General features: G+C 36.5%; 1 protein-coding gene across 1 annotated transcript; it reads right to left on the minus strand.

The window, feature by feature from the left end:
• Positions 1-2,804: 2,804 nt before the first annotated feature.
• On the minus strand, positions 2,805-19,158 carry ltb4r (leukotriene B4 receptor). Its single transcript, XM_030162987.1, has 4 exons — positions 19,026-19,158; positions 14,729-15,264; positions 5,652-5,928; positions 2,805-3,944 (listed from the first exon to the last, which is right to left on the minus strand). Exons 2-4 carry the CDS (start codon positions 15,208-15,210, stop codon positions 3,564-3,566), a joined length of 1,140 nt encoding a protein of 379 aa, XP_030018847.1. The 5' UTR covers positions 15,211-15,264; positions 19,026-19,158; the 3' UTR covers positions 2,805-3,563.
• Positions 19,159-20,686: the final 1,528 nt, after the last annotated feature.

The raw sequence follows: 20,686 nt of genomic DNA on the forward strand, positions 1-20,686 counted from the left end.
AGCAACTTTGCGGGAAAACTATTCCAACCATATTTACCAAATTGTACCCACAGATAGGCCTAGGCCCTGGGATGAACCCATTAAATTTTGGGCCAAGTAGGCCAAAGTTCAAGGTCACAGCAAGGTCACAAAATCTACAATTTTCCTATCACTCATCATTGAGCAATTTTCGAAAATTCATAAAAGAAATTCAAAACGCCTCCAATTTGATCCACCCACAGCTTATAACAATATCTTGTATCTGGCACAAAATTGTCCACATCCACCATGGAATGTGGACTCTGTGGACATTTCAATTTAACATTGAAAATCCCATTTATGACACATTTTTCATTATAACTCAACAAATATTGATTGGATTTTAATATAGTTTGACATACACATGACTGGTACCAAGCTTAAACTTTTTCTGCTGTATGGAACAACCTTGAAACTGTGTAATTTAAAAAGAAATAGTCGATCCACACATGCACACCGTTCGGGGTGCTTGGCGGAGGTTTGCATTCTCTGAACACTTGTTTATATGTAAATTTCATAGTCTATCCATCAAACATGCATATTTTTCTGTTGTTAAAGTCAGGCGTAATGTTAATTGGACTTTTATTACCTCTGCCAACAAATGTCGAAGGTTATGTTTTCATCTGGGTTTGTCTGTCTGTCTGTTAGCAAGATAACTCAAAAAGTTATGGATGGATTTGGATGAAATTTTCAGGAAATGTTGATACTGGCACAAGGAGCAAATTATTAAATTTTATGTTTATGTTTATGCATTTGGCAGACGCTTTTTCCAAACCGACTTACAGGGGAAAACCAATTAAATCATTCAATCAGTCAAATTTTATTTATATAACACCAGATCGCAACAAAAAAGTTATCTCATGACACTTTATATATAGAGTTGGTCAAAAACCAGACTCTAAGCCAATTTACAGAAACCCAACAGAATCCTCCAGGAGCAAACACTTGTGACTGGTGACAGTGGCGAGGAAAAACTTCCCTTTAATGGCAGAAACCTCGAGCAGACCCAGACTCCTGGAGGATGGCCGTCTGCCTTGACCAGTCGGGGTTAAAGAGAGAGGGTAAAGAAAGAGAGAGCGATAGAGGTAGAGACTGGGGGAGAAGGGGGGAGTAGGTGGGAGACACATGGAGGCAGTTGAGGATAGGTGAGTGATGATGATGAAGGCAGGAGAGAGGCAGGACCACCGCAGCAGGTCCAGAGAAAATCCTGGGAAAATCTGTGATAAGCCTGGGAAGAACTTTATTAAAAATTTTGGTGGTGATTGGGAGGGGTCTGCGCTCTCTGAGTGCTTTTCTAGTTTTAATTTAAATTGATATTTTAAAATAGTGGTGCATGTGCTCTGGTGTATCCTAATGGTGACATGTGGTTATAGTGCAGCTGAAAACTCAGTAACTGCGCCCCACCAAAAAATAATTTCACCAGTCGCCACTGGTTAAAAACTATTTTGTCTAATGGAATCATGTTTCCAGCATGTGTGTGCACATAAAACTATACCCTCTTGATGTTTCTGTGGTTGTATCATTCAATATTTCCAGACGTAAAATTCCCTTAAACTAATCCCCCGACTTCTTATGCAGTCTTACCGCCTGTGCTCTACTACTGTAGACTAGTCTGTGTAACTGCGGGTCAATAAAGACTTGACTAAAGCGAAAATCTCTGATCTGAGATTCATCTTTGTGTCTCCAGGACACTGAGAACCCTTCTGTCCCTTGTCACTCAACAGTTGTGACTCATGTTTCCTGTTCATTTGATCTTTTTCTGCGTTGATTTGAGGTCAAATGATTCACCACAAGCCTTCTTGTAACTGTTGCGCTGGGTTGTAACAGCAACTCCTCATTTGGTAAAGACACGAAACAGTGCGTGCTGCTGAACATTTCACAAGTAACAGCATCTTGTCATTCACACATCATGAAATGCAGCGGATGTCTTTTGTAAGGTAGTACTTAGTGTACAAAACCACAAACAATACTTTTATTTAATTTGTTTATTAAGCATTACAACATAATTTATACTCATAAGATTGAATTAAATACAACCTGCCACATCTTGGGTTTATAAACACAAAGCCAGATGTGACAATATTCAATTTTTGCCCTTTTTGCACATTACTTCAGTGAAGGGGGAGAGGGAAGTAGAAAGAAGACAGTTTGTATGATGCTTTAAGTTCTCCTTTTTTTTTCATAAAAAGTACGTTAATAATTCATGCTTAACATAATTTAAAAGGAACCTGTGAATGCTGACACGTCTGACTTGACTGCAGTCCAATAACAATACCAACTCAAGGCCACTAATACTCGATCATAAAGCATAGTACTCTGTATTTTACAGCTGCAGATACTGGGAGGGATAGGTATAGGGTAGGGGTATGGCTGAGTTAGGGTTAGCTTTATATCACAACAAGTCTAATACTATTATGCATGTCTTCATTAGAGAAGGAACATCTGAACTTCCTGTGATTAACATGTGGCTGAAATGCAATCTAAACTAGATCTGTTGCAATGTGGCTCATATGTGACCCAAACCCTGACCCTGAAATAGATCACCATTGGCCTGATAGATGATTTGCAGAGTCCAAGTTCCTGTCATGATTCTAATTCAGGGTGCTTGCTCTTAATCCAGATGAAAATTCCAGACTTTTCCAAAACTTTTTCCTGTATTTTTATACTTGCATGCCTACTTTTTGGGTTGAGATTGTACCTGTTGTGCAAAGTAGAAAAGTTCATGTAAATAAATGTATGAATGAATAAATGCATAATTCACAGTAAAGTTATGTTTTACTGACTGAAACATTTTCAAATCATATGAAAATCACAAAAGTGCATGATATCACACAAACAAGTGACACTAGAATCATTCCAGTATCGACCGGTTAGTGAAATCATATCAACTTTTTTATGTTTCCTTTTGTATTATCTTACAAGATAATATGCCTTTAAGCAGGGTGTGATTTGTTAGGAGGGATCACCCCCCCACACACTTCTGCTAAGTGAATTTCATCCTCGGGGGGGCAACCAACCAATGTAAGTAACCAGGCTGGTTGTGGCAATTTTCTTACACCTATATTCTACATTACTGGCACTAACGTTCACCTGAACCAAACTATCAGTCTCAGAATTTGTGAACGTCCCCATGCATTGGGGCACCGTAAAGGGGGGGGGGGGGCAAACGTGACAAATTCATGGAGCCCACAGAGCAGTGGAGGGGTCCAGTGGACACAGGTTAGAAGGTGTGAAAATTTTGTGCCAGGAGTTGGGCAGTGAAAGTTTGTAAAGTTTCACTTTCGTTTCACGCCAGCATTAGTTACGTTAATTATGGACCGCACCCACCCACCCACTCCGACATCCCCCACATTCGCATCCTGCATTTAAGCATACTCTAAAATTCAACTAAGAGAAACTTTTTTCCTTACTTTACTAAGACTGTCACACAAAATTCCAGACTTTTCAAGTTCTGGAAAACAGCATTTCAAAACTCCAAACTTTTTAACACTATCAAGACCTGCATAAACACCCTGTAATTTATTGTTGATGGAAAATGCTTTGAGCTACTCCGTTTGGTCAGTGGCCAGGGTTTTGAGGTCAGACCCTTCCTTGTCTACCACGCTGTCGCTCCTATCTTTGTTTTTGCTTTTAAAAGGTCTCCCCAGTTTGACTGAAAGAGTGTGCAGGATGGAGCTCTCATCTGCCGAGGAGCTTCGACTCATTCGGCCCATGCGGGACGTAGATGTGCTCCTGCTCTCTGAGTAGGTAGCCTCAAAAAGTTTGCCCATGAAGCCCAGGCCAGCTTGGCGGATGTGGGAGCTTCCAGCAAACACGTAGAGGATGGGGTTGACGGCGCTGCTGAAGTAGGCGAAGGCAGTGACGTTGGGACGAGCTGTTTTAGCAGCAGCGAGCAGCGACTTACTGTCCTGCAGCAGACCAGCCACCTGAGGACAGACGAAAAAATGCAGAACTTTCAATAATATGGCAAAGAACACTGTATCCACCTGCTGAATAAGATTGCACTGTTCATTATTTGCACTATTAGCACAGAATCATAACTGGTACAGTTATCCCCAACTCAAAGCCATTAGTTTTGTCCACATTGTAAACTGAAAAATTTGATAGTCCATTATAACTCTATTCGGCTAACATTTATTTAGGGGGTCAAATGAGTGGCCATTTTTGTTTAAAAAAAAAAGTAGCAAGAAATGCATAGAACTGTGTTGAAATAATGCTAATACATTTGTGCACAGACTACTGATATTATTTGACAGTGGAAGCTATATTTTCAGAAATATTGGATTTTGAATAGCACATGTATGTGAAAACTTTTGCTGGTGGACGGACGTGACATTACCCATGATGATCTGGTCAGTACCAGTACTTTATTAGTAATAAACTTATATACTTACTATTGCTAATTCTCCTCTTATTCATAAATGTTAGTATTGTGGATCTAAAACAATGACAGCTGACACAAAAACACAAAATGTGTCAGTGGACAGATGTGACATGCTTGTTACAGATCCCATCATACTGATGCTCGGCAGCCATGTCACCGTTTCCAGAAATGATCCCTGTGCAGAAACTAGTATCATAATTATTTATTGTATAGTTTATCATCATACTAAAGAGTAAATAACAATATAGAATTATTTCTTTTAAAAAAATGCTTATTACTAGAAAACTGTTGATGTAAAAAGTGACGTATGACATTCTTAATGTATGTATTCGCGTAACATAAGCAGCACGATACTCCATATTGCAACCTGTAAAAATAAAACATGATATGTAGTATATAATCTTGTAAGAAAAATTGGGGAATGTAAAAGAATAGAATATTTGTTTTTCAGGTAAATTCAGTTAAAATATAACTTGGCCATTTGCGACATGAAAATATAGCATTAATTGTGATGAAATTGGACATTTTTGAGCTGAAAACAGTTCATATGACCATCAACATGTTGCAACAGAACTGAAATCCTGTAAATTTGCATAACTTGCATTTACCAACACAAAGTTCCTTTGGGGATTCACTTATATTGATTTGTTATGCACAAAGACATAAATAAGGCCTCTAAGCAAATTTTAGCTGTATTGTACTTGTTTATTTTATTTTTTCTTATTTTTGGCTGCATGCTTCTTACCTACTCCATGCTCTACAGTCATGGAAAAATCTATTAGACTATCAAAAGTCATTAGAAACAATGGTTATGCAATCAAGTACTAACTCCTGTGTGTATCATGTGACTAAAACAGACAGAAAAGAAAACATGGAATGCCTAAAAGCACTGTTTTTGTCAGTACAATGTCATAGCTATTGATGGAAGAACTGAAGTGATTTTGGTTATTATCAAGAAAACAGGGAAAACGTCTAGATATCAGCTGTGAAATTAAATTACAATGAGCTATTTTTGTCATTATCATTTTATTTGTCCAAACAAATGTACTTTTAGTTGTACCAGGCATTAAAATGAACAAGAAATTGAAGAAAACAAGGGTGGTCTAATATTTTTTTCCGTGACTATATCTATGTACCAAACCACTGAAGCAAATTCCTAGAAATGTTTTCTGTTTACTTACATGGCAATAAACATGATTCTAATTCTGATTGTGATGTGTCTACCAAACACAAAGATAAACCTCCTCACTTGTATTATGTTGACGATGTGGTAGGGCAGCCAAAACACCGCAAAGGCACCGATAATCAGCAGGATGAGGCGGCTGCTTTGTCCTTTACGCTGGAACATGGCGCTTCGCAGGCGGCAGATAACAGAGGAGTAGCAGGTGTTGATGAGTGTGAAGGGCACCAGGCAGGCCATGATGGTCTCAAACAGGAACTGGAAGACCTCATGACCCACAACGTTCCAGTGGTACAGTGAACAAAGCCTCAAAGTTCTGTTGTTTGGCAGCGGGAGCTTACGTACACTGGCAAAGGAAAAAAAAACATGAAATTTAATTGAATGGACATAGAATTTGAGACATTTGTGACTTATGCAAGAAAAACATAGGGAAAAATTCTACTTCCCCATAACCATTTTACACTTTTTCACATAAAAATAGTTCTGTTGGCACTTATTTAGGGACTTTGGCTCCAGAATGAAGCCTGAAGTACCTTTAAGTTATATTATAACTGACAGAAAAAGTCCTGCCTTAAATAGACTTCCACTGAACTTGTCTGTAAAAATACTAAGTCAACAATACTTTTCCCAGGACTCCATTTTATTTGGACTCTCTTGTAGGTGATCTGGTGGTCCGTCATTGAAATCTGCTGTATCTGGCTTTGATTGACAACCCTGTATCATAGCTCACTCAGTGCTACCAGAACTTTCGGAGTTTTCATTCATTTAATCACATTATGTGGTTAATAGGTTGCACTAATAAGACTGTACAGTCCCTTTGACACATAATGCTTGATGACTTTTACTGTCAAGTCATTAGTGTTGCTTTTGTCAACGAAAATTATGACCAAATAGCGTCGTCAACAAACCTTTATCGTGTGACAAAAATGAGACGAAACGTATCAAAAATGGAGGTCATGTGACGGTAACTATAATTAAATGTGTAATGCACAGAGGCGATTTCTCATACACTGCAAGGGAAGCTCGGCTTCCCCTAAAATTACCAAAATTAAATGGTTAAATATGTACGGTTGTGTTGACATTTCATTGACTACAAATGTGTTAGAACACGTTCATCTCACAGACGAGTTCGTTCAAAATCAGCTTTATCACAAGTCAACAGACTCGATGTTGTTCACTTCTCATACATTCCCGTTGCGCTGTTTTCTCATTCGATCTCTGCTCAGTGCATTTGCCTGTAGACGCTCAGCGTCCATGCACTTCAATGGGACTGAGTGGAACAGTTCTTTTCATTGCCTCAAAACTGGACGGTAATTGGATAAATGCCACGATGTTGTCCCGCCCCCAGATGCCCGGCGTCTCTGGGGGTGAATGGAGCTGTGGGCGGAGCTCAGCTGGGCTGGACGCTGGGCTTCCACATACTGATTGGAGGATCAGTCGAAAGGCTGAATCCCGTTTGATTGACAGCTAGTTTAAGATCTACTCCTTCACTGACACAGTTCAGTTTAATACCGTCGTGCATTCTGCTGTGAAATCGAGAGAGAAACCATTATGAAATTACTTGACTATTTCTTGCACTGTAAATAAAACACATTCTTCATACTTCCTTGTTTCAATTTAACATAATTTCAACATTTTCTTGTTTAGTTGGTACGATAAGGTCACTGACCATTTTCTTAAAAAGGAATGGAGGGCCGAATTAATAAATACATAACCTGACCTTTTTTTTTATGTAAGCAGACAATGAGCTTCCCCTGTCTGAAAGACGAGCAGCCGCCACTGGTAATGCAATGTTGTTGACCAATAAAAATGAGACTAAATGTAGTTTACAAAACAAAAACTGTGATAAAATGTCTCTTCATTTTCATTGATGAGACGAATTGACGTTATAATGTTTAGTTTCATTACTGCAGGTGTGCAGTGAAATTGTGAGGTCCGCAGGTTACCAGACGGTTCACACCCAGGCAGTTTGCCTTCCGTCTCATGCTCCAAATGTCCAGGGTTCATAAAGACCTGCTGCTAATCCAGGTCCGCATGGTAGAGTACTGCAACCTGAACCGAGCCAGACGGGACCTGGGCTGGGTTCTGACACAACTGTGTCAGGCATGGTTCGGGTTCGGACAGAAATATGCGCTGCCCCCCCCCCCCCAAATAAGGCTTCTCAAAACTAAAATACAACTAAAACAGCGTTTTAGTCGACTAAAACTTGACTAGATGAAAAAACTACGAACGTGACTAAAACTAATAAAGACTGAAATGAGAGTTTGGCACAAAGACTGGACTAAAACTAAAATCTAAAATTAAAGCAGGCTGCCAAAAACAACACTACAAGTCAGTAAAGCTAGTTTTCAGCATTACTGACCCCCCATAGTTCTGCCCCTGTTGTCCAAGTACAGTTACTTCTGGCTCCATAAAGCTAACACGGATTGGGAATGACAGTTTTGGTTTAGCAAAATTTGTTGCTCAAGTTTTTATGTTTTTTTTTTTTGTTTTTTTTTTGTTTTTTTTTAACCTTCCGTGTGTTTCTGAAGTACACGGAAGAACGTTTACAAGCATTATATAGGTTTCAAAGAAATCTAATGACAAATATATCAAATGTAAGCAAAGGATCCGTTTGTACCATTCCCAAAACTTTTGGTCATGAGTTTACTGACTTCAGAACAGAATAGCAACTCAGGAACCTCCATTCACTAATTATGTACAATCTATGGCACAGGTGTCAAACATGCAGCCCGGGGGCCAAATCAGGCCCGCCAAAGGGTCCAGTCCGGCCCTTGGGATGAATTTGTGAAATGCAAAAATTACACTAAGATATTAACAATCCTTTTAGTTCAGGTTCCACATTCAGACCAATTCAATCTCAAGTGGGCAGGATTCAGTAAAATACTGTCATAATAACATAGAAATAATGACAACACCAAATTTTTCTCTTTGTAAATGTAAATATTTTCATGTATTTACACTAAAACAAAGTATAATTTCGCAAGAAAATGTGAATAACCTGAACAAATGTGAACAACGTGACATGTTGTAAGAGAAGTAAGTACAATTTTAACAGTATTCTGCCTGTTACTAAATGTTTTGTGTGTTTGTAGATCCACTGTGATCTGTAAGTTATAATGTACATGTACAAATGATAAACTGAGGCAGAATATTGTTAAAAGTACACTTATTTTTTCAGTATGTTCATGTTATTCACATCTTTTGAAAGATAGTTTGTAGATGTAATCCTTTTCAAAATGTAAATGCACTTGTTTCACTGTAAAACATAGAGAAACGTTTGGAGTTGATATTATTTCTATATTATGTTATTATTTTACTGGTTCGGCCCACTTCAGATCAAATTTAGCTGAACGTGGCCCCTGAACTAAAATGAGTTTGACACCCCTGGTCTATGGCAGTCACCAAATAACAACAAAGGATAATATCATTTAAGTCATTGTTACCATAAATGAGAGGAGATTATGAGTGGGAAATTTTTTGAAAAACTTAAAAAAAACTCCCATTTTACTGGCTTGCTGTCACATTTGTAACAAACTATGTATTCCAAATGTATAGTTCTATCCACATTCTCTAATGCGACGATCACTTGTGCTTTAACTCCAAAGTGTCTTTACCCATTACTGTTCGTACTTCACAACTGTCAGCAGATGAAAAAGAAGTGAGAAAGTTCACACTTCATCTACTTCTTCAGCTCCAGATATAACTTTGTTAGCACAGTATATCATTCTACTTACCCTGCAGTTTATTGCTGATGCCCATCAGTTTGTGCTAATGCTATCTGTAATTAAATTCATTCAAAAACTATCAAACCACCGTAACGCAAACTTTCATCTCAGCAAAAAAAAACGCCCACATCATTTCATAATGCAAACAGGCCTTTTTGTTTTAGCTTTTTTTTTCTAATGGAAATAATACATTTCCTTCCACAGAGTCAGATTTGTGCTGTAGTCATGATAAGATCACACTTCCTGTGAGCCAGTGTTTGTGGATCTTTTCTGTATTAAAACAAGTGTTGTCATCACCTAAACTTTACCATAACAACAGTTTCAGGAATGTGACCGTAAAGTTAAATCTGAGAAATATGAAAGTAAGTAGAAAGTAGCATGAGCATCATTTTTTCAGAAATAAGTGTACATTATGACCTCAAGCAAGATTTCTGTGAAGTCTTGAAACCTGACCACTTTCAGTTCTCAGATGTTTGCTGCTTGCATATTTAGCTGAGCAAGACCTTCTATTCTAATGTTCTTCTCTATAATAGTGCTGCTTTCATGCACCACTACTTTCAGCTGTTGCTACTGATGTGCATTGTGCAATATTGTATATATTCAGATGTTTATTTTATTACATTTTTGGCCAATTTTGTGGTAGTTTTTATTCTATTAAGCTTTTATCCATTATTATTTCATCCTATTTCCTGGTGCAAACACAGAGACCTGGGTAACTATATTTCATTCTACACTCTAAAACACAGGTGTCAAACATGCGCCCCGGGAGCCAAAAACAGCACACCAAAGGTTCCAATCTGGCCTGTGGGATGAATTTGCAAAGTGTAGAAGATATAAACAATCAAGGGCGTCAAACTCGAAAATAATAGTATAATAACCTAGAAATAATGACTCCAAATTTTCTTCTTGGTTAAATGTGAAAAAACGAATGACATCATACTTATAAATAATGGCAACACCAATTTTTTTCTCTTTGATTTACTGCAAAGAACATTAAATTCTGATATCCTTTAATAATAAAACATCAACTTGAACAAATATGAACAACCTGAAATGTCTAAAGAAAAATAAGTGCAATTTTAACAATATTCTGCCTGGTTTGTGTCTTTGTAGATCTGATCTGTAATGGACATGTAGAAATCATAAGTTGAGGCATAATATTGATCAAATTTTTGTTATGATTATTTCTTGTTTTGTTTCAGAAATTTCTGTTTTTTCAGGTTATTCACATCTTTTTTGTTTGGATAGTTTGTAAAATATAAATGTTTTCATAATTTAATGTTACTTTTTGCATATAAAAAATTTGGCGTTATCATTATTTATATATTATTATGTTATTATTTTACTGGTTCGGCCCACTTCAGATCAAATTTAGCTGAATCTGGCTCCTGAACTAAAATGAGTTTGACACCCCTGCTCTAAAAGGTAATACTTGTAGTTGCTTAAATCATGTTAGGATACTTTACTTATTCCTCACTATCTTGTTAATTGAACTCGTGTATTTTAAGTGTTTACTCATTTTCTCCTAAAGAAGTAGAAAACTAAGTTCATCGGAGAAAACTGGACTTGAAACTTGACATTAATGTATTAAACACCCTTTGGAGTCACACTCCAGTCCAGTTGGTGGCGTTGATTTACTTCTTTAAGGACCTTTAAGGAGGTTTGTCAACTGTCAAAAAGGGCACAGAAGAGGACATGAGGCGCTAAGTTAGTTAGTGACAGTGATGTTTGATACCACAGATTTCCTTTCTGATCCGATATGGAGTAAAATTAAGGCTGGCATCGGTGATACCGATCCGATACCAATACTTTGTACAAATACATTTTAAAAAAATACATATATTATTATAAGAATGAAAACTTGTGTAGTGGCATCATTTGGACATCTTTGGTCAAGTATTTGATTCTTATTTAACCACCTGTGTGACATTTCCGTATCTGGGCTTTATTCACATCTAAGGTCCATATCTGGTTTCACACACACACCCAAACCACATCCCCAGTGATGGATTCGCACAGATATACTTTCTTGCTTGCTCTTGCTTTTTCCTGGGTCTTCCTTCCTTGACTCACTGTCTCCGCTGTATTCATCTGTGGTCATGACTATGGAAGTAAATCCATCTCATCAGATTTTGAATTATAAAAGCCATTGAATTTCTAGCACTGATTTTTTTTGCACTGAAATTAAGTATCTGATTTTTTTTTTTTTTGCACTAAAATTAAATATCTGAATTTTTGTCTCTGAATTCAACTATGTACATACATTTAGAATAAAAAAAATTCAGATGCAAAAAAATTCAGAAGCAAAAAATTCAGATGCAGAAAATTCAGATGCAAAAAATTCAGAAGCGAAAAATTCAGATGCAAAAAATTCAGAAGCAAAAACTTCAGATGCAAAAAACTCAGAAGCAAAAAATTCAGATGCAAAAAAATTCAGATCACACATCTGGACCGTCTTCCTGCATCGGCATCACTTGACCAACCTAACATAACTCGATTGGCTGGCTTCAACTTGAGATAGAATCGATTGCTTATCCTTGATGTCCCGAGTGTGTGATCGGAATTTTTTTGCCTCTGAATTTTTTGCATCTGAATTTGTTGCTTCTGAAAGTTTTGCATTCATTCATTCATTCATTATCTGAGCCCTCTTTATCCTCACTAGAGTAACGGGGGTCGCTTGGAGCCTATCCCAGCTACTTATGGGCGAAGGTGGGGTACACCCTGGACATTTCCCCAGTTCATCGCAGGGCTGAACACATAGAGACAAACAAGTTTTGCATCTGAATTTTTTTTAGACTAAATTTATGAACATTGTTAAATTGAGAGACAGAAAAATTCAGATATTTAATTTCAGTGCAAAAAAAAAAAGTCAATGCTAGAAATTCAATGGCTTTTATAATTCAAAATCTGATGAGACAGATTTACTTCCATACATGACCTCTTGTTAAATGGACGTATCAATCCATTCATGTATGTATTGTTATTTTAAGTGAATAAATACCTATATTAATATAATCTGTTTGTCTCTAAAGGATCCTCTTTCCACCACACTTGCATATTAATTCATGTTACATGAACATGTTAACATGAATATACTGAACATGCAACATTTCAAGAAAAGCATTCAATATTGACACTTTCCCTGATTCACAAGTTTTTGTTCAGGAACAATAACATATTTACTGTTTTCCCCTTTAGTCTGTTTGGTTTTTTGCTCAGTACGGACTGAGTGAGTCAGAGTTGACTGACTGAGAAGCTGTACACACCTACCCAGGCGGAAGAAGTAGTTCCCACCAATCACATATCATTTGGATAAGATCCCAATAGTTTAGCTACTTTCCACTGTGTTCCTGATTTACATTACCTAAAATGACCAAAGTATCAAAAGCATCGATGTTTTGATTAGTGAATTGATTCTAGAGTATAAAGATCTGGTATGGGAGATGTCAGTATTTCAGTATTGATCTGCACATCACTAGTTAGTGACTGTCAATGAGCAGGAGGGGAGCACTGAAGATTTCTGAGGCAACGTGGAAGGTAATTTTAGATGGAAAGAAGTGTTCGGATGCTCAGAAACCCCAAAAGTAAACAAACGCATGCCAGTGTTGTTCTGTAACGTGCACAAACACACTGATTTGAACGGTTGCTTACATGTCAAGGCTCTGAACTTTAAGTTTCCCAGAGCTATCAGGCTCCACAGATGTACTTAAACTCCTCTACCAATGTGCAATGTGGTTGAAGGTGGAATCAGCCAGAACATCTATTCTTGGGGTGGCCATTTTGAAATACCATGAGTCAATGTGGTCTTGCTCATTCTAGTGTGGAAATCCTGCTTAATCACAGTCTGTGGTCCTTTCTCTTGAGGAAGGTCCTCCTTTCTTTTCTAAGTATAAGAAACTCTTGTAAAAAAAGAAAAACCCAAAACTAAATAGAAATGCATTCCAAGTTAGATTAAAACTATTTGCTTAACCTGATGCTGTTAAGGAATTTTGTTTGAAGAAAGAATAACCCTGCAAACTATTCATTCTTTGTTGTGCTTTCTTCAGTTATTTAAGTTCCTTACACTTAGAAAGATCAATTTAATTATACTTGATATTTCTAAGTACATTAAATAAGCTTATCAAGTAAACTGAATTAAGACTAATGATCATGTTTACTTGTCTTTTTTGAGTGCAACCATTTTCCTAGATTCAGTTAAGTTGAGATCAACTTGTCATATTTTTCAGTGTATCATGTCTTTTGATTGAATGACAGTAAAGCTGAGTCTTTTTTTGTGTGATTCATATTTACTTTTTCCTTTTTAGTCCATTTTTTCTCCATATTTTTCTCCATTAAAATGACCAAACCACTGGTTCAACTTCATTTACTTCACTTACCTTTAATGTCAGCTCGCTTCACTAGAATTTCACCCTGTATCAGCTATTCAAAACTCCAATTTAACTTTATTTAAAGGACTAATATTTTGCTTTTTTAAAAGGAATTCTGCATTTTAAACCATTTCCCTGTGGTCTACATAAACTGTAAATGCTCTGCTTGGGTCTAAATTCTTCATTAATTCAACTCCACAGGTCCATCTTCAACCCTATTTCTGAGTAATGACACCAGAAAGGTTGTTTTAAGCGCTGGCCCTTTAAATGCACATGAGCCACTGTCCTGTTCAGCCACTTGTGTTCATTACTGCAACCAAGAACTGAACATTTTAGGTAACTGGCTCGAAGTTTGGACATATTTTCAGTATGGACTACAACTGCTGCTGCTGACAAACAATTAACCCTAACCCTAACTTGTCCTGTCCTCAGTGACATTTTCAGGCCTAAACATGTTGAATGAACTTTGAAAGGCAGGAACAGCTGCCATGGGTAAAGAAATGAAATTGACATGGTGTCCAAAGTGTTAATGCTGTAACCTGGCAATTTTGTGGAAAACAAGATGGATGCCCATTGTCCCCTCCCATGACCTTTGATTGGATTTAAATCCCACCGCTACTTTGCACAAACCAGTTTTAACTTGGATTGCGCAATTTGCCCCTGCACACTCATGCATGAAAACCTGGGTCTGTAAATTTGGACAAATATCCACCAATCCCCTACCTACCAATGTCAGTAGAAGAAAATTCCAAAAATTATTAAATGCAGAACTGGGGGTAATTTTTCAAATGTATACTTTTTTTTTTTTTTTTTTTTGATACACCCTGTAGTTATAAAACGTAACAAATTAAGCAGGGATTAAAACTGGTTGTAGAAATCTACTCGATTTTTGCCGGCATGAATATAAAGATAGCTGTGCAGCACCTGAGGGTTCAAATTCAAACTTTTTGAACTATTATGGTCCAAATACACAAATAAATGTCGTAATAAAAGTGGGTTTAGCAAAATATGACCCCTTTAAAGCAGGATTAACTGTACAGTCTCGTCTTACCTGCGGTAGAAGGGCATGGGTAGTGACAGGATGAAAGCCACCACCCAAACACAGAGCAGAAGAACCAGCAGGGACCGCTTCGTCCTCAGTCTCTGGGACAGAAAAGGTCGAGTGACAGCCAGCCAGCGATCCATACTCATCAGACAGATGAGGTAGATGGACACATACATGTTCACACTTGACAGGTAGTGCACCAGCTTGCATGCCGCTGTGCCAAACTCCCAGTCCGGGCCTCTGGAAAGGTACCGCAGGAAAATGGGAGCGCTGAGCATCACCACAGCATCTGCCATGGCCAGGTTCAGCACCAACAGACAGGTCACCGAACGCTTCTTCACCCGACATAACACTGACCACACCACAAACAGGTTCCCAGGGAAGCCCAGTGCAAACGCTAGCGACAGGATGACGATGCCGATCCGAGCACTGAGCGGCAAAGTGCTGAACGTTGGGGCTATCAGGGCGGAGGTTGTGTTAGATACCATCTTGAATACCGCTGAAGGGTCTGAAGGAGCGTTAACTGTGAGGCTTACAAAACCCTATGCAGAGGAAACAAAAAACAGGATGTTGGATTTAGTTTTTTAACATAGTGATGTGTAGCAATGTGTGAAGTGTTGCACAATTTTCTGAATGTGTTATCAGAAATGATGAAGTAGTCAAAGGGAAGTAAAAATGGTTATAGTTATATTGGGGCTCTTGAAGCTAATAGACTGCAGCTCTTTTATCACCCCACCCCAAGGTCAGGAAAGGGGTATTGTTTTTTGTTCAGTTTGTTTGTTCACACTTTAGTAGCAAAACTATTGGTTGAATTCATACCAAATTTGGTTTATAGATTACCAGTGATGCTGAACAGATCTGATTACATTTTGGGAACAGTAGATTGAAGTTCAAATTTTTATAAATTTTTAAAATGTGTTTTTTTTCTCCCATTTACTTAAATTGGGCGAAATTTAACATTTCTGTAAAAACATCAATTTTGTATCAATTTAATTCAAACTTGCCACATATATAGAGACAACTGATATGCTGACATAAGCACATGCATAGACATGATGACATCAGCTGCATCGATGCCAAAAGAAGCTACATATGTGCAAGAGGCGCTGTCTGTTGTGAATTGCACCACTTGTTTACGTCTAAAACTATGTTTAACCCTCCGGTATCCGGGTGCGCCTTTTAGGCACACTTTGCACTTCGTCTTAAAAAACTGCATATTATTTTTCACAATTTAAATAAGGTTAGAATTTAAAACTTGTTCATTTTTGCATGATCTTTAAAATTCTGGCTACCAACTAAAATTTGCACATTGTAAACAAAAGAAAATTACAAGACTAGCATCTGTCTCCCAAGTGTGCCTAAAACGCACTATTTCTTCCATTTGATATGTGTGATTAGGGCTGACCTGGATTTACCAAAATAAAATCAAATTAGAGCAGAAAAATAAATCAATATATAATATTTAATAGTTTGATTTATAGGTGTGCATTTTTCGTGCACTTGGTGACAGATGCTAGTATTTTTGAACATTTGACCTAGCACCAAAAACAATAATGCAAATTAACCAATGTTGGAGTTAATCACTGACATATGCCAGGCTGTAAAAATCAGATAACATGTGATCCACTTTTTATGTAGTATATTGAAAAAGATTATTTTTTTGTTCTTTGCATTCAAAAAAAAATGGTTTGTTTACATTACAAACACTACATTTAAAGGGTTAAAAAATGTGACAATTATTGAGTACTTGGTATTTTTTATTTATGGCTCAAGTTGATGAAATAGAAAAAAGTGTAAAAGAATTAAAAACAGACTGTTTGAAATTTTTATGACATTATTCCACAAGTGTGCAATAAAGGCACACTTGGTGCTTAATAAGGGCCTTGCTTGACGGGATACAGGAGGGTTAAAAGAAATGTCAAGAAAATATATGAAGAATGGTGAATGTATATTTTTTCACTACCTAAACTATTGAACTGTTTTGTTTTTTGTTGTTGCTATTGTTACTAAGCAAAAGGCATTGGTAGCTATTTTAAGTCATTTTGTTTGGTGATATGAATAGGGGGGTAGGTATAATAAGCTTAAGCTTCAGCCTTTTCCTTTTCAGATTCTTTCATTTTTTTTAAACGTTGTATCCTGCACAAAAGTACAATGCTTGAAATGTCTGAAAAAACACACTTAGTTAAAAAAAAAAAAAATTGTATATGTGTATAACCCCTGTCCTGTTCTCCCATCAGGTAATATCCATAGAGTAATAAAAGAATTAAATCTAACCAATAGGGGGAATTGATTTAAGTTTCAAAACCCTCTCAGATCAAAACTGTCAAGCAACTCATGGCCTCAGTAGACTTATTTTGCTGAACAGGACAGGGTACAAAAAAAAAAGTGCAATGTTTCAATCATGATCAAACTATTTCTTAATGTATTTGACTTTGCCTGCATTTATTTATTTGTATAGTTTTAATCACAGCATTTCCTTTTTTCTCACATAGTCCTGTGCGAATGTTTTATTGCACCTTTATCTTTATTGTTTGCACAGGGTTGAAATGAACATACATATTTATTTCCCCTTCTCTTTTCGTCACGTACAACAAGAAAATGCAGGGAAATATGTGCACAACCTTAAAAGACAATAAAATAAACAAACTAAATGGGTTCTAAAGGTTAAAGTCAGTATTTAGTGTGATTTCTGACCCCGTGAAAAGAAGCAGCACAAACAGAAGCATCTGACATCTATTGAATGAAATCTGACACAATTAATATTTTGGTTATTCTCTGAAACTTTAAATTTTCCTGTTGTAAATACTTCAGATATATACAGATTATATTAATATAGAGACTGAGAAATCATTGCAACTTTACTAAATCAACAAACCTAATATACTGTATATCTAAGTATATGGATGGAAATGAAAAACACAGATGTATTTCTTTTTTGTGTTCTTTGAACCTCCTGAAAATGATCTGAAGTGAAGATTAAACCATCTGTGTGGACATGGGAAAATAAAACATATTGAATTAATTTAGTAATTTCAATATGAGTAAGTGCTTTTCCTTAAACCCATAAAGACCCAAACACACACCACTGACCAAAAGCTTCTACTGATCTGAACGGTTTAATACCTGTTGATCCACTAATCTTATCAATACATGTAAATAATTGGTGTAAAATACAGTTTGTCATCTTTTCATGGTCATCAGATATGACCCATTTGGACGTTCAGAGGCTCCGTAGTTACCATGGAAACACCGTCATCTTCTACAACATTGATCCACCAGTAAAACCCATGGAGTTGGATCAATGACAGTGGATGGACACACTGGGTTTATGTTCATTTAATGATAGATTGTGCTGAAAAAGCTAAATTTTCACTTTTTCTTCAGTTTTCTCTATTTGTAATATAATAATCAACTTTAACCTGAGCTTTTACGAACATCTACATCAGAGGTGTCAAACTCATTAAAGTTCAGGGGTCACATTCAGCCCAATATGATCTGAAGTGGGCCGGACCAGTAGAATAAAAACAGAATTATATATAAATAATGTCAAATCCAAACTTTTTACGTCAAACTCCTATGTTTTAAAGTGAAAAAAGTAAAATTATAATATGAAAATGCTTACATCTACAAACCATCCTTTAAAAAAAAAATGTAAATAACATGAACATTTGATACATTATTCACATTTTTGTAAAAGGATAGTTTGTAAATTTAAACATTTTAATGTAATGTTTGTTTTTTTTTTACACCAAAACCAAGTGAAAAAATTGGAGTTGTCATTATTTCTAGGTCATTATGATACTATTTTAGAGATCTGAGCCACTTGAGATTGAATTTGGCTCTTGAACTAGAAGGATTGTTAATATCTTCAGTGTCTTTTGCATTTCACAAATTCATCCCACAGGCCACATTGGACTCTTTGGCAGGCCGGTTTTGGCCCCCGGGCCACATGTTTGACACCTGTGATCTACATGATCAGTAAATTAAATATAGGAAAATGCCTGATTTTCACTGAAAAAACGCAAAATATGGAGAGTAACTTTATAATAAATGATGATAAATCACTTTGGAAAGGTTAATTACAGAGAAAAAAATTAATTTGGGAACTGCCATAAAAATAACACTGGGTCTTTATGAGTGCACAAATACTTAACGGTTATTTCTCTTCTCTAACTCATGAAATTTTCCATCTTTCTATACTTTTCTTTCCATCCTGCTGAGATTTACCACACCTTCATTTGTCCTAAATCTGTTCCCGATCTATTTTAGAATCAGTCGAATTCTACCAAACACACATACTGACCTTCAACTGCTGACGTCCTTTTTTTTTTTTTTTAAAGCCTTACAAGTAAATCCACGCCAGAGGTTTTTTCTGTTTCCATCTACTGCACACCTCGACTGATGTGGCTTCCTTCCTTGCCTTAAAGACTCTGTGCAGCAACTGAAAAGCTAAAACATAAAGCACAGAGTGAGTGGGATCATGTGAGGGGAAACTGTGACCACAGGAAGTTAAATTGCAGTCGTTCTTCCTGTACAATACGTTCTATTAGGAGCTGTTGATGCGTTAAAAACTAGGTGATACTGGTATGAATGCTAGCTCTAGAGGAAAATGTTGACGTTTGTCGTCCTTAATGATGTGGTGTTTGTTCTGCAGGCGTCCAGAAAATTATGAAGGTAAACGGTAACCAGGTAATTGATGCTGATGTTAGACATTTAAGTCTTAACCCATAAAGACCCAGGGCTACTTTTGTAGCAGTTCCCAAAGGAATTTTTTCTCTATTTCTACTTTTTTTTTTTAAAACTGATTCACCATTTTATTTTTTTTTTTTTTTAGAATATTGTCCTCTCTATTTTAATTTTTTTTTGGTGTAAATTATGTATTTTCCTATATTTAACCCTCCAGTATCCTGTCCAGTAAGGCCCTTACCAAGCACCAAGTGTGCCTTTTTGGCACACTTGTGGAATAATGTCAAAAAAACATGTCATACAGTTTGTTTTTAATTCTTTTACACTTTTTTTCTATTTCATCAACTTGAGCCATAAATAAAAATACCAAATACTCAATAATTGTCAAGTTTTTTTAACCCTTTAAATGCTGTGTTTGTAATGTAAACAAACCATTTTTTTTTTTTGATGCAAAGCACACAAAAAAATATTTTTTTTCAATATACTACATAAAAAGTAGATCATATATTATTTGATTTTTGCAGCCTGGCATATGTCAATGATTAACTCCAACATCGGTTAATTTGTGTTATTATTTTTGGCGCTAGGTCAAATGTTCAAAAATTCTAGCATCTGTCACCAAGTGTGCGTAAAATGCACACCTATAAATCAAACTATTAAATATTATATATTGATTTATTTTTCTGCTCTAATTTGATTTTATTTTGGTAAATCAAGGTCAGCCCTAATCATACATATCAAATGGAAGAAACAGTGGATTTTAGGCACACTTGGGAGACAGATGCTAGTCTGGTAATTTTCTTTTGTTTACAATGTGCACATTTTAGTTGGTGGCCAGAATTTTAAAGATCATACAAAAATGAACAACTTATTTAAATTGTGCAAAATAATATGAAGTTTTTTAAAACGAAGTGCAAAGTGTGCTTAAAAGGCACACCCGGATACCGGAGAGTTAATTCACAGATCATGTAGATCACAGGTGTCAAACATGTGGCTCGGGGGCCAAATCCGGCCCGCCAAACCGTCCAGTCCCTTGGGATGAATTTGTGAAATGCAAAAATTACACTAAGATGTTAACAATCCTTTTAGTTCAGGTTCCACATTCAGACCAATTCAATCTCAAGTGGGTGGGACCAGTAAAATACTATCATAATAACATAGAAATAATGACAACTCCAAATGTTTCTCTTTGTAAATGTAAATATTTTCATGTATTCACACTAAAACAAAGTATAATTTTTCAAAAAAAAAATGTGAATAACCTGAACAAATATGAAC

The sequence above is a fragment of the Sphaeramia orbicularis genome, chromosome 18 (assembly GCF_902148855.1).
Source record: "Sphaeramia orbicularis chromosome 18, fSphaOr1.1, whole genome shotgun sequence".
Lineage (NCBI taxonomy): Eukaryota > Metazoa > Chordata > Actinopteri > Kurtiformes > Apogonidae > Sphaeramia > Sphaeramia orbicularis.